This window comes from Crotalus tigris, unplaced genomic scaffold (genome assembly GCF_016545835.1).
Source record: "Crotalus tigris isolate CLP2741 ecotype Arizona unplaced genomic scaffold, ASM1654583v1 scf7180000017666.379230911805:20528666, whole genome shotgun sequence".
In the NCBI taxonomy this organism is placed as follows: domain Eukaryota; kingdom Metazoa; phylum Chordata; class Lepidosauria; order Squamata; family Viperidae; genus Crotalus; species Crotalus tigris.
The window spans coordinates 7,012,350-7,027,622 of NW_024096552.1; the positions used below are offsets into that span (position 1 = coordinate 7,012,350).

The 15,273-nt window shown below is 36.0% G+C and overlaps 1 protein-coding gene across 11 annotated transcripts in view; it reads right to left on the bottom strand.

The window, feature by feature from the left end:
- The window catches only part of TENM3 (teneurin transmembrane protein 3), a 565,275-nt gene that overhangs the window by 353,475 nt on the left and 196,527 nt on the right, over nucleotides 1-15,273 (bottom strand). For 9 of the 11 annotated variants that reach the window (XM_039336655.1, XM_039336657.1, XM_039336656.1 and 6 more), the window contains one exon: nucleotides 12,766-12,855. The exons of the other annotated variants lie outside the window; for them this stretch is intronic. In XM_039336655.1, the coding sequence (XP_039192589.1) occupies nucleotides 12,766-12,855 (90 nt within the window). The remainder of the gene's footprint in view (nucleotides 1-12,765; nucleotides 12,856-15,273) is intronic. 11 annotated transcript variants of the gene reach the window in all.

The following is a 15,273-nucleotide window of genomic DNA, read 5'->3' on the forward strand; positions in this document are numbered from 1 at the left end:
TCAAGCCGCAACTAATTTAATGTTTATGAAACAAAATACATTTTGTAATGCTAACAAACCAGGGAGATGGTTGGCCTATCAATTAAGAAAGAAACAGAGACAGAGAATTATAGATAAAATAAATTATAATGGTAAATTAGTTTATCAGAAGGAGCTGATCAAGAAATCTTTTCTAGATTATTATCAGAAATTATATAAGAGTACTAATGTACAAACTTTAGATATAAATAATTATTTAAGTGAGGCTAACTTTCCTAAACTAATAGAAGATCAGAAACAAGAAATTAATGGTTTAATTACCAATGAGGAAATTGTGACAGCTATTAAGCAACTAAAATTAGGTAAAGCGCTGGGTACGGATGGTCTGACATCTATTTATTATAAAACCTTAGTAGAAGAGATGACTCAACTTTTATGTGAGCTTTTTAATAATATATTACAGGGCTTAGAGATTCCTCCGTCATGACGCAGTGCTTTTATATCCTTGATTCCAAAAGAGGACCAAGATTTTACCTTACCAAAGAATTATAGGCCTATATCTCTCTTAAATGTAGATTATAAGATTTTTGCAAAAATTTTAGCTAATAGGTTTATGAGGGTTTTGCATCAGCTTATACATAAGGATCAATCGGGTTTTACAACCGGAAGGTATATGAAAAATAATGCTAGACAAATTATTAACTTATTAGAATATTTAGATAAGAACAACCAAATTTCTGCAGGGCTGATATTTTTAGATGCTGAAAAAGCTTTTGACCAATTGAATTGGCAGTTTATGTTAAGATTAATTGAGGAGATGAATTTTGGAGAAAAAATATCACAAGCTCTAGGTGCTATAAATCAAAAACAAACGGCACAACTTATTGTTAATGGGGGTTTGTCAGAGGTTTTTACAATAGAAAAAGGTACAAGACAGGGATGTCCATTGTCACCGTTATTGTTTGTTCTAACATTGGAAATTTTGTTGATTAAAATTCGAGAGTCCCAGGAAATAAAAGGAATAGAAGTTAACAAAAAAGAATATAAGTTAAGAGCTTTTGCAGATGATTTGGTGGTTACTCTGTCTCAACCTACCTATTCTGTAGTAAATTTACTACAACTGATTCATCAATATGGACGTGTTTTGGGTTTTAAAATTAATAATAATAAGACTAAAATATTACCTAAAAACATGACTAATCGGGACAAAGAGATTTTGGTTAATCTAACTGATTTTGAAATTGTTGATAAGGTAAAATATTTGGGGGTTATTTTATCTGTTTCTAATGTAAAATTGTATAAGAATAATTATGAAAGGTTGTGGATCAGGGTACAGAAAGACTTGAAGAATTGGGATAAGTTACAGTTATCTCTTATGGGTAGAATTGCAGTGATTAAAATGAATGTCCTACCAAAATTTCTCTTTTTGTTTCAAATGCTACCTATTTTAAAGAATGAGGTTAATTTAAATGAATGGCAGAAAGGCATTAATAAATTTATTTGGGCAGGGAAAAAACCAAGGGTAAAGCTTAAAATCATGCAAGACTTCCGTGAGAGAGGTGGACTCAAGGTACCGAATTTGAAATTATATTATGATGCTGTGGTCTTAACATTGATTAGTGATTGGGTAAATTTAACAAATGTAGAAATACTCCATCTGGAGGGTTGGGATTTACTTTTTGGATGGCATGCCTATTTAATTTTTAATAAAAAAGTGGATCGAGTTTTTAAATCACATATTATAAGGATTTCTTTACTTCGGGTTTGGAGGAAATATTATAAGTGATTTTAAAATACCATTATGGGCCATACCTTGGCATGCGATAGAGAGGATAAGGAGAGGAGTTAAAATGGATAGGGTCTCTTATACACAACTACTTAGATGGGATGGTCAAAATTGGCAGTTAAAATCTTTGGAAGATTTAGTACATGAAAATATTACCTATTCATGATTTCAATATAGACAAATAGTGGATAGATGGAAGATGGATTGTAATATGGGCTGGCTTAGAGAAGATGAAAATCTTTTTAAACAAGTAAAGGATCAAAGACAAACTCACATTAAGAGGGTTTACGGGGTTCTAGTGGAATTGGATTCAGAATCTGAATTAATCAAAGACTGTATGATTAAATGGGCACAAAATTTTGGTGAACCAATCCCACTGGATACCTGGGAAATTATCTGGGTGAGGAATGTTAAATTTACGCAAGCCCAGAACTTAAGGGAGAATTTTTATAAAATGTTTTATAGATGGCACCTTGATCCACAAAAAATGTCTCTTATGTACCCTGACTTACAGCCTAAATGTTGGAGATGTGGTTGTTTGGACGCCACTTATTATCATATTTGGTGGTCGTGTAAAAACATAAAAGCTTTTTGGATTAAGATATGGTGGAATATTCAAAGAATTTTTAGAAAGAGGGTAAAATTTACTCCGCAATTATTTTTGTTAGGTATTGTTATTGATTGTGATGCTAAGGAGGTTATATTGATGTTAAATTTGATTACAGCCGCAAGGCTGCTAGTAGGGCAATATTGGAAGAAGGAATCTTTGCTTCCTTGCAAGAGTGGTTTTTTAAAGTTTCTTATCTGGCGGAAATGGCAAAGATTTCGGCTTTTTTAAAGGAGCAATCGCAAGAGAAATTTTTTGCCGTATGGGAAAAATGGATAAATTTTATACAACATAAATTGGATATAAAAAATATCATTTAGCTTTTTTATAACTTGTATATAATTTTTGATATTTTATAGATTGTACTTTTTCTTTTTTTCCTTTTTTTTCTACCTCTTTTTTCTTTCTCTTTTCTCTTTTCTTTCTTCTTTTTTCTTTTTAAGTATTTTTTCTTTTTAATGCTTATGTCATATATATTTTATTATTAACTATTTTATAAGTTGTTAAAATTTGTTTAGGTTTTTTAAAATCTTAATGAAGCCTATATTCAGCTCTGGGAAGCTCGGGGGGGGGATGGAAGGGGTGGTTTGGGAGGGGTTGGGTGAGGGTTGTTTTGTTTTTTGTTGTTGTTGTTGTTCTTTTTTGTTATTTGTAAAAACTTTTAAAAATTTTCAATAAAAAAAAAAAACCATCTTGTTCACCAACTTGCCAGTCTTCCTAAGGGTATGAATGATCGACTCATGACACTGCATCTCCCATTACTAAGTGGAAAGCAAGCCACATTGATCAGTGCCTACGCACCCACAATGACAAATCCAGATGAAGTAAAGAACAAGTTTTATGAAGATCTTGATGCCCTACTTTCATCCATGAAGCGCACTGATAGGGTGATTTTACTTGGCGATTTCAATGCGAGAGTGGGGTCTGATCATTCTACCTGGGATAGCATTATTTATTGGTAAAAATGGAATTGGCACGTGTAATAGCAATGGTCTGTTACTATTGAAGACATGTGCTGCTCATGACCTGGTCATTACTAATACCATCCTGCCTACTCATAAAAAGACGTCCTGGATGCACCCACGCTCCAGGCACTGGCATCTCATTGATTATGTCATTGTGCGGAGGAAAGACATGCAAGATGTAAGAGTAACTAAGGCTATACCGAGTGCTGACTGCTCGACTGACCATAGACTCATCATTTCCAAGTTAAATATTCAAGCCAAAGAATCGTCCACAGGGAAACACAGTTGTGATGAAAAAGATCAACGTCAGTACACTGGAAAACCCCGACGTAGTAGCTTCATTAGTAAAAGATCTTGACAATCAACTCCTGGAGCTGCAAATACAGGAAAATGCTGAGAAGGACTGGGAATGTTTCCAGGACATCTTGCACTCTTCTGCACTTAAGGTTCTTGGACCTTCATATAGGAAGCAGCAGGACTGGTTTGATGAAAACGATGAAGAGATTAAGGCCTTGCTTTCTGAAACAAACCATCTCTACCGTGCTCATCAGAATGACCCATCGTCAACTGCAAAGAAAAACACTTTTATAAACACTCGCAGAATTGTACAGAGCAAGCTCCACAAGATGCAGGACTCCTGGCTGAGTGCCAAAGCAGATGAAATCCAGAAGTTTGCTGATACAGGCGATGTCAAACAATTCTATGAAGCCCTTAGATCCCTGTATGGACCTCAGCCCTTAGGAAGCTCTCATTTACTGGATTTGAGTGGTGCAATTCTTATCACTGAGAAGACCCTGATTTTATAGCGTTGGGCTGAGCATTTCTACTTTGTGCTGAACCGCCCATCCACCATCAATAATGAGGCGATTGAAAGGATATCCCAGATAGATATCAACTATAGCCTAGATGGCCTACCATCAGAGGCTGAAACCTCACAGGCCATCAGTCAGTGTTCCAGTGGTAAGGCCCCAGGATCTGATGCAATCCCAGCAGAAGTCTATAAGGCTTGTGGTGCTGTGCTTGTTGAAAAACTTACCCAGTTGTTCCGATCTTTCTGGAAACAAGGTTCCATTCCCCAGGAACTGAAAGACGTGTCCGTCGTGTACTTCTACAAAAGGAAAGGAAATCGACAAGTCTGCGATAATTATAGAGGAATATCACTTCTCTCTGTCGCAGGCAAGATCTTTGCACGAGTGTTGCTAAATCGCCTGATTGACCATCTGGAACAGGGTATACTACCTGAGACACAGTGTGGTTTCCGCAAAGAGCGTGGCATGGTGGACATGATCTTTGCAGCTCAACAGCTCCAGGAGAAATGTCAGGAGCAGAATCATGAACTATACACCACCTTTGTGGATCTCACCAAGGCTTTCGACATAGTTAGTCATGAAGGATTATGGCGCATTATGTCAAAGTTTGGGTGCCCTGACAGATTTATTCTGATGGTATGGCAGTTCCATGATGACATGGCGGCTCATGTTCTGACTAACGGTGGAGCCTCAGAGGCCTTCCCTGTCACTAACGGCGTTAAGCAAGGCTGCATGCTGGCACCAACCCTGTTCAGCATGATGTTTTCAGCCATGCTGTCAGACGCCTTTCAGAACAGCTCAGTGGGAGTTAATCTGAGGTACAGAACCGATGGGAAATTGTTCAACCTGCGAAGACTTCAGGCTGTCACCAAGGTAAAGGAGACTGTGCTATGAGATCTCCTCTTTGCTGATGACTGCGCTCTTAATGCAGGATCGGAGCAGGAAATGCAAGCCAGCATAGACAAATTCGCAGCCGCTTGTGACAACTTTGGCCTCTTCATCAACACGAAGAAAACTGAAGTGATATCCCAGCCAGTTCCAAAAGCCCAATATCAAGAGCCTACCATCACAGTAAAGGGACAAAAGCTGCAAGCAGTGGACCAATTTATGTATCTTGGTAGCATCCTCTCCCGTGCAGTGACAATTGACAACAAGGTCAACTGTAGAATTGCCAAGGCAAGTTCTGCATTTGGCAGATTGCGGACTAACATGTGGGACCGCCGTGGAATAAGCCTTGCTACTAAGCTTAAAGTTTACCAGGCAGAAGTGCTAACTACCCTGATGTATGCTAGTGAGACCTAGACAGTGTACAGGAGACACATTAGGCAACTGAACTACTTCCACATGACTTGCCTTCGTAGAATTCTGAGGATCCGGTAGCAGGATAAGATACCAGACACAGATGTCCTCTTCAGAGCAGGCTTATCATCAATTTACACTCTGTTGATGAAAGCCCAGATGCACTGGGCAGGCCATGTTGTAAGGATGCCAGATCATCGCATCCCTAAACAGCTCTTCTATGGTGAGCTGTCTCAAGGAAAACGATCGCACGGGGGACAAAAGAAGCGATACAAAGACACGCTGAAAGCCTCTCTCAAGTCCCTGGATATTAACACCATCTCCTGGGAACTTCTGGCACATGATCGACCGACATGGCGCACCTGGGTGTACCAGGGTTGCCAGACATATGAACACAGAAGGACAATCTTGGCACAAGAGAAGTGAGCACTCCACAAAGCCGGAGCTGTAAATGCTGAAGTAACAGAGTCTACATTTCTTTGTTCAGTATGTGGCAGAACATTCCATGCTAACATCGGTCTTATCAGCTACCTACGGACACATCATTGATGGCCCATAATCTACAAGATGTCAAGGTCCTCATTGAAATCGATGGACGAACAACATGTAAGGTTGAATTCTAATATTGTATGAGCATTCATCCCAAGGTTCCTGCAACTTCTATCATTTCATCTCTGTTAGTGAGAATTAAGTCTAATATGGCTAACCCCCTAGTTCCCTTCACTACATTTTGCTAGACAAAATTGTCTGCTAGGTTTGTCAGTAACCTATTTGATCTTCCACTTGGTGCAGAGTTTGTCTCCCAGTTGATGTCAGGGTAGTTAATCCCATTACTATTGGATTTATTATATAAATGGTTTTATTATATTTGGCTTTCAAACTTCAATAACAGACAATAATGATTATTCCACTGCAAATGTGGGTACCACTCTGCCCCCCCCCCGCCCCACTGCACTAGTCCTCACTTTCTGATTGCCAAGGATCTTTGAAGTTGGGCTATTATCTTTCCCAAACTGGTCAATAGCAAAAACTACTATCAACACTTCAGCTTATACATTGTCCCCAGCACAAAAACAATTCTAGCACACTTAGATTTCTCCTGTGGCAAGGAGGGAAATATAACAATATTATATTTACAGATCAACAATAACTGTTTCCTGGAAATATTCAAAATGACAAATTCAAACCTACCTTAAGAAATAATTGTTAACAATCTTTAATATTTGAAGTTTAATACATTTGATCAGTCATTGGAACAAAATTTCAAGCTGACAAAATTATTCATTGGAAACTTTGTCAGAAATTTGGATTTTAATGTAGCAAGAACAACTGAGACCATCAAGTTAAAAAGGTTTTAGAAAATAAATGTATTAAGATCTTGTGGAATTTTAAAATCCAAATAGACTGGAGCTTTGTTTTAAGTATTGTTCATATAACAGAAACTGAAAAGAAGAAAGTCTGATTCATTGATGTTGTACCAGGTGATACTAGGGTTAAGGAAAGTAATCTGAAAAAATTGCAAAAATGGGACTTGCATATCAAAGCTAAAGGCTTAACCTTTGAAAATGTGAAATAAACAAGATATATTTTATACTTATATATTTAGTAGGGGCAAATACGACTGAATAACTGTAATGGAGACTTGGTGGAATGCCTGTCATGACTAAAAAAAGTAATTAAAGGCCATATTATTCCAACGAAAGTGAACAGAAAAGAAGAAAGGGAAGATAATAATGCACTGTATGTTAAGAATATCTATTCTGTTCAGAAATGAAACATAGACCTTCTAAAAAGGGCATGAATTCAAGTTTATGACATTTAATGAGAGGTTTGCCAAGCATGAACCTTAAAAGATTATTCCTGACCTGTCTTGCTGCCAACTTTGTTCTTCAAAAGTGAAAGAATACAAGAGGACAAGCTACCAGACTTAATGTTTGTTAATGGAAGGAGATACTAAAAGCAAACAATTATAATAAGCATAGCAGAAGAGGCCAATGTAGCTAAACAAAATCCTGAGTGAGGGTCTGAAAACAAAGATATATAGAAAAGAGAAAGAAAGCTAAGTCACTAAAGAAGACTTATAGACAGATGGTGTTAGGAACACAAAAGCTTAGAGCAAAACAAGGTTCGTAAAGGATGCTAAAAATAACAAAAAGATTAAGATACATTCAAAATAAAAGGAAAAGAACAGGTAGATCAATGGACTTAATTGTAAAATATGACAGGTAAAAAGAAAAGGCAGACTGGCAAGTGAGCGAGCGAGTGGCCAGAGTGAGTGAGCTAGTAACCAAGGGGAGCCAGATGTGCCAGAGAGCGACGGAGGTGATCTGAGCTGGATAAGCAAGTGAACCAATGATCAGAGGATGGCAGAGGCAAGCTGAGAAAGCAGCACGAGCAGACAAGCAAGCACCAATGGGCTGAAGCGAGAGGCAGTGGGAGAGACACTGAGGAGTCAGGCAAGTGACTGAGAGCCAGAAAGAGTCTAATTGCCGGGAGGGGAGGGAAAGGAAGAGGGACCTGGTCCCTAGTGGCCCTCTTGGGAGCAGCGCTATAGAGGTATACTTGTTCTACGACTGAAGTTGGCAATAGGGTTAAAGTTATTATGGAATTTGATGAGAAATTAATTTTTATAGATGTAGATAAATATATAAATGTATACTTAGCATAAAAACTGAAAAAATACATATAGAAAGAAATCAGCCCACCTGCTTGCAATTATAAACTCCTTTTGGTGATGTGCTGCAAAATTCTATCAGGTTGCACCCTGGTTTTTATATGGTACTAATATACTCACCGTTCATTATATTTCTGCATACTTTTAATTATCATTCTTATAATGTATACTACATATTTGTCCAAAATCATTCATGGCCAGCTCCAATCTTATGAACTTTATTTTTTACCTGATGCTTCTTCTAGAGATGGGAGATTCCCAGTAAATCACTGTCTGATTTTATAACCCCTAAGAGATGAAATTCTAAATAGCATCTGTACATAGTTTTTGTGGATTTATGAGACAAACTCAAAAGCTCCATTACTGATAAACACCTGCTCTTACTCATATAAGCTGTATAAAAAAACAAGACCTAGACTTAGGTATAACAATGCCAAAGAGCTGTCAAAGCCAATTATAACTGTGCAAGGTTGGATGTATTTTTATCTTTTTTTGTTCAATAAATGCCCTGGTTAAATGCTTTCAGGAGCTTGACTCATACACTCCTAATTTGGCAGTTAGTGCTTATCTATTTTATTCTGTGAAAACTATGTAATAATCCTATCATTGACAACTTCTTACAAACCATTAAAAATAATATTTTCTCCAATAGTACCAAAATTCGTGGACATAAGTTTGTTCTCTGCCTAAATGATATAGCTATTTTATGTGAATTCACATTTAAGTTGTAATAAATATATTATTTTTAATTTATATCTATTCTTCAAATCAGTTTTAGGGCTTTAGATTTTTGGTGAAGCTCTGTTGTTTTAGCAAAGTCGGTAGACTCAAAAGGTTTAGTTTTGTGTTAATAAAACAAATTTATAAAATGAATGAACTGTTCTTATGCTAATTAGAAAGACTTCCAGTACAATGGAATATAGAGAGAAAGACCATATAATGTTGGCATAGCAATTTGTACTATCTTTATATATTATTAACAAGAAATAACTCTTGCTGTATAGTACATGTCACAGAAATAAATACTTACGCAAGTAGTTCTTGGTGAACATAAAACAAAAAAATAATGTTTGAATCATATATCCTGTAAACCATTATGGTTATTTATCAACCTAAGTTATTACACTCATTAACTCTTCAAATATGGTATACAGCTCTTGCTTATTTAATTCATTACTGTATTTGATCATCGGTAAATTAAGGCTTTCTATGACAATAGCCATGGTGCCCTTGATTTGGGCCTCCATCTACCTCTGCTGTGGCTGTAAATATAGAAGCTTAACCTCAAATTAATACTTCATTCAAATTAATAAACTGTAGTTAAGGTTGGCTACTTTCTGTTTGATACACATTCATTTCAAATTAAATTATAAAGTTAACATGGTTTGAAATTTACATGTTTTGGATTCAGATGCAATGCTAAACTGTGTATAAGAAGAGTTCCCAATTGCCTGCCATAATTTGCCAAAGGAAATGAAAGTGAGGAATATGTTAGTTAAAGCTCATTAACTGTCATTTCATGCCCCTCATAATAAAGCAGATCCTCTAGTTCTGCATGGATCTCATTCCTGCTGTCTTAGTGTGGTTCCAGAGTCTTCTAGAGATTACTAGCAATAATTACTTATATTGTAATTATTAATTTGTTAGATAAAATGATAAATACACACAAAAAAAGAGAGAATAATCATATAAAAATTTTTTTATGTAAATAAAATTAGTATTCACCCTGACCCTATTCCCTTAATTTCATTTTTGGAAGTTTCTTCCATTCTAGCATGCAATCCAATAGTAAGTGAAGGCAAATCCCTGTAAAAAATAAACTTAACTTGGTTCTAAAGTATGATGAAAATAATTTTTATAAAGATAACATATGGAGGATAATTAATTAAATAATTAAAATCATTTCCACTGAGGATACATGGAGTTGTCTATACAAATATATGTTTCTGTTTTATTGCTACATCACATATGATAATATATCATAGAGAATAGTGTGTCAATTTTCTACAATGCATATATTTTTATGGTTATTTTTATGACTGCTTTCATCTCACTAGAAGGTGAGATGAATTTCATAACACTATTCAGACTGTTTTCTAATTAATACTCAGGATTTCAAATAAATTTTTATTTAATGTTTAGTCATCAGAGCTTTGGGTCTATTGCCAGGTGAGAGAGAGTGTGAGAACCCAAGTGGGTTTGGGGAAAATGTGGCAGAAGTGTGGCAGGGCTGCAGTGGTTGCTGTTGGATGAAAAAGGGGCATAAGTGGCCTGTGAGGTGCAGTGTGAGAGGTTCAGGGAGGGTGCACAAAAGTCACAAATAGCCAGAGAGATGGAGTGCAAGTGTAGTAAGGCTCAGGGTATGCAATGATGTGCAAGGATATGTGGGTGGCCAGTGAAGGAAGGCAAGAGCACAAAGCAGTTTGGAGAGGTCAGGGAGACGTATCCAGGTGACTTGTGATCTTCCCTGACGGCTTCCTCAATGAATTTGGTTGTAGGAAGCAGATAGGAAGGTTGCAGATTGCAAACATGTGAACACGGGTGCTGCAATCATTGTAAGCATGAGCCAGTTGTCAAATGCTTAGATAGTGATCACAAGACTGCCAGAATGCTGGGATGGCTGGAACCTGAAGACCGTAGGCACCATAGATTCAGTGGCATTATAATTTTGAACAGTCACTGAATGAGTGATTGTTAACTGAGAATTTCCTGTATATGCACTACAGCTAGAAATACCTATGGTTTTCTCTTCCAATGACTCACAAAAAAACCCTGAATCTTAATGTTATTTTAACAAGGCATCCACATAAAAGTACAATAATTTACAAAGGAAAGATATCAGAAAATCAATGCTTGATGAATAAAGACATATATCCAATTGTTCCTATACTGAAAAAAATGTTTAATGTTAGGTAAACGTTACAATTAGATTTATAGTACAAAAAGCAACTTGATACTGGAATTAATTGCTCAGAGAAAAGATGGTAACATTTAAGCAGAGTTAGATAAGTAACTTTAATTTGGATTCCTGTATTGAGCAAAATGACCAGTTCTAACTTTAGGATTCTATGAAAGAGGAATAACAAATTACAATGCAACATAAATGACTAATTTAATTTTTGAATAGCTGAATATAATCTGAAGACAGACTCGTTTATTTTATTGTCATGAGATTTGTTTTGAATAAAAATATGGTTGCTGAATATTCAACAATTAAAGGAGTATATTGTATTAAGAGATACTTTGTTACTTCTGTTTATTATTAATATTCTATATACCTATATCAAGTGAATATTTCCCAGATTTACTATCTTCCCCCTCTCTCTCACTCACTGACATACACACACTATGTAAAAAAATAAAAATATAAAAGTTATGTAGAATTGCATGTGTCTTCAGGTTCTGTTATAAATTGTTTACATTCAATTGAGTTGTTAATAGTAGATAACTCTTTTTGTTCTGCCTATATACCTACTCATATTTGCATGCTTGCAAACTTCTAGGTGGGCAGGAGCTGGGGCAAGTAACGGGAGCTCACCCCTTGTGTGATACTTGGGTTTCAAACCTTTCCAGCTCACAAGTTCAGTGCCTTTGCCTTCTGAGCCATCATACTTCCTATGTGTATATTTATGCATGTATATATGTATGTAGACACATACACACAAATATACACGCACACACAGTGTGTGTATATTGTATGTGTGTGTGTGTGTGTGGAAATGGACTATCAAGTTACATGCAAATATGTTAAGTTTCAGAAAAGACTTCTTTTCACAGAAATACTGAAACTATTCCCCAAAAATACATTTTGTGCATTCTTCACAAAATTAACATTACAACTGAAAAAGGAAAACATAATTCCCATGCAAATTATTTTAAAAAACCTGATCCTATAGAAGCTTGTACACAAATGGATATACTCAAGGTTATCAAAAGTCATTTCCCTGTACAACAATTGTTGGAGTATAATTAGGAAATTTGGAAGGCAAATTATTTTAACTTCTACATTTGTTCCTCCAGCACCCCAGCAAAAAGAGCCCAAATCACAGTTTGGAGAATTTAAGTGTCAACAGTAGAAATCTGTTGGTCTCCCAGAAGCTTATTGCAATCATTATTTATGTTATTTGTAAATGTGAGAGAGAGAGAGAGAGAGAGAGAGAGAGAGAGAGAGAGAGAGAGAGAGAGAGAGAGAGAGAGAGAGAGAGAGAGAGAGATGAAAAGTCATAGGCATTTTGCTCTTGAATTTTGGTGGTGAAATCATGCATTCTTAAGATCTTGAAAACAGAATTACTACTATATTCTAGAGAAAGTACAATAAATACAATATTCAAAGTGTTTCCATGGACTGTATATGTTATCTAAGTCAATAGGCATTTGAAAGATATTGATCAGAAGGTCAAAAGATAGCAGATTCCTAATATTAATTTTAGCACTGTACTTCAGAACACACTTATTTCTCATTGGCATAGTTTCCTAGTAAGACAATTAAGACAATAATTTCCTGTTGTAAAAATTATATTTAATCGTAAGTTTGTCAAAACCCAATTTTTATCATAAAGATAATTTAAGGTTATTGAATTTTAATAAACGTATGAAGCAGCATTTTACTATTATTTACTTATATCATTATCTTTATTCTTATTTACTTGTATTTTCGTGGCATTCAGTATCTCCAATCAGGATTAGATCCTCATCGTGATATGCAGTATTCCAACATAGGGTGGACTGAGCAGTGCCTGTTGAGAAAATCATAACATCAAAGTTGCATTTGAGGGACTGAACCTTCCTGGAAATTGAAGGCATTTTAAAAGTGGCAAAGAATACCCAGAGTCTTATGACATGCTATCAAAATACTTCAAGACATAATTATAATTTAGTTTAATGCTCTTGATTCTTAAATAAACAGGAAAAAATATACATTTTATATGCAGCATATTTTCTGTGCCATCAGAACTATTATATAAAAAAATTCTACTATAAAATGTTCCCAGAGCTAACAATAAGTTATTAGTAAGATATTTTCTAAACAAATGTATCATATTGTACTAATTTCAAATATACTAATTCTCATGCTTCTTAATATAGGGAACATTATATATTTATAATATAAAAAAACCTGGAATAGAATATAGAGCAGAGTAGAGTAGAGTAGAGTAGAGTAAAGCAGAACACTTTATTTAGCCAAGTGTGATTAGACACACAAGGAATTTGTCTCCAGTGCAGAAACTCTCAGTGTACATGTAAAGCAACAGAGTAATAATAATCATAATAACAATACCAATAAGAGGGGTTAGTAAGGAATATAAGAAAGATAATAATAATGCTACAGCTATACAACATGGGGTAAATGTACATAGACATTAGACAGTAATGTGAAAATTAAGTTTTCATCAGAGTGATGGCACAAGAGAAGAACCTGTCCCGATGTCCAGTTGTTTTGGCATGCAATGCCCTATAGTAGCATCCCAAAGGGATGAGTTGAAAGAGTTTATGTGAGGTGTCTATAGATATTTTCTCAGCCCTCCTTCTGACCCATGCAATATACAGATCTTCTATGGAGGGCAGGCTGTTTGCAATTGTTCTTTCTGCAGTCCTAACTATTCACTGGTGTCTGTACCTGTCCTGTTTGGCTGCTGTACCAAATCAGACAGTTATAGAAATACAAATGACTCAATAATTTCTCTATAAAATTGTATTAACAGCCCCTGAAGTAGTCCGAACTCTCTGAGTTGACACAGGAAGAACATACTTTTATACTTTTAAAATGATAGTTCTAATGTTAAGTGTCCACTTTAAATCCTGGAAGACTATAGAACCCCAAAACTTGAAGGATTCTATAGCTGATACTGTGCTGTCAAATATAGTTAAGAGATGGTAGAATAGAAGAGCTCCTCCTAAAATCCACTCTCATCTCTGTAGTTTTAAGCATGTTCAGCTCCAGATTGTTCCAGCTGTAACAAAGGTGAGTTGTTTAACCTCCTGTCTATATGCAGACTCATCACAATCTTGAATGAGGCCAATGACCATTGTATCATCTGCAACTTCAGCACTTTAATAGAAGGTTGCCTTGAGATGCAGTCATTGGTATATAGAGATAAGAGCAATGGATAGAGCACACAGCCCTGAGAGGTGCCTGTGCTCATTGCTTTGGTACTAGATATAATTTTCCCTAGCTTCATCCACTGCTTCCTATCAGTCAAAAAGCTTATGCAAATAAGTATGAACAGGTACTGGGAGCTGAATCACTTTAGAGTGAAGAATTTCTAGAATGATGGTATTGAGTGACAAGATGGAAGTCTATAAAAACGACCTGTGCATAGGTCCCCTAGATGTTGTAAGATATAGTGCAGTATCGTATTGACAGCATTATCTGTCGACCTATTTGCTCAGTAGGCAAACTCCAAGGGGTCTAAAAGCGGATCCATGATGACTTTCAGGTGGGCCAGCAGTAACCTCTCAAAGCTAACTTTGAGAGGTTAATGCTTCATAACTATAAATGTCAGAGCAACCAACCTGCAGTCATTCAGCTCCCTGATGGAGGATTTGTTAGGAATCAGAATGATGGTAGAGTTTTGAAGTAAGAAGAGACGTAACACATCTCCAGTGATTTATTAAAAATCCATGTGAAGATGGGGACCAGTTGTTCAGCACAGGCTTTCAAACAAGAAGGAATTACTCCATCTGGGCATGGTGCTTTCCCAATCTTTTGAAATAGACCTCAAACATCTTTTTCTAAGATCACCAGAGGTGAGGGTCCCTCAGGAGAACGAAGGATATAGATAGATGAAGGAAGATTGACTATTGTTGGTGTACCTGGGGTGAGGTAGGTAGTGGTAGATGACAATTATCTCCTCTCAAGCATACAGTAGAACACATTTAGGTCATCAGCCAGTTGATATTTTCTAAACAAATGCACAATATTATACTAATTCCAAATATACTAATTTTCATGGCTCTTAATATAGGGAAGCTTATATCACTAGAATATAAAAAAACTGTAATTAACTTTGTCATGTAAAATAAACCCTTGCCTATATTTAACTCCACTTGTACCATTACCTTCAAATGATTAAACACTGTTTTATCAAAATACTTAAAGTTGTTATGGAAATACTATATATGTCCAATTCATTACTCCTCTCAAAACTGTAACA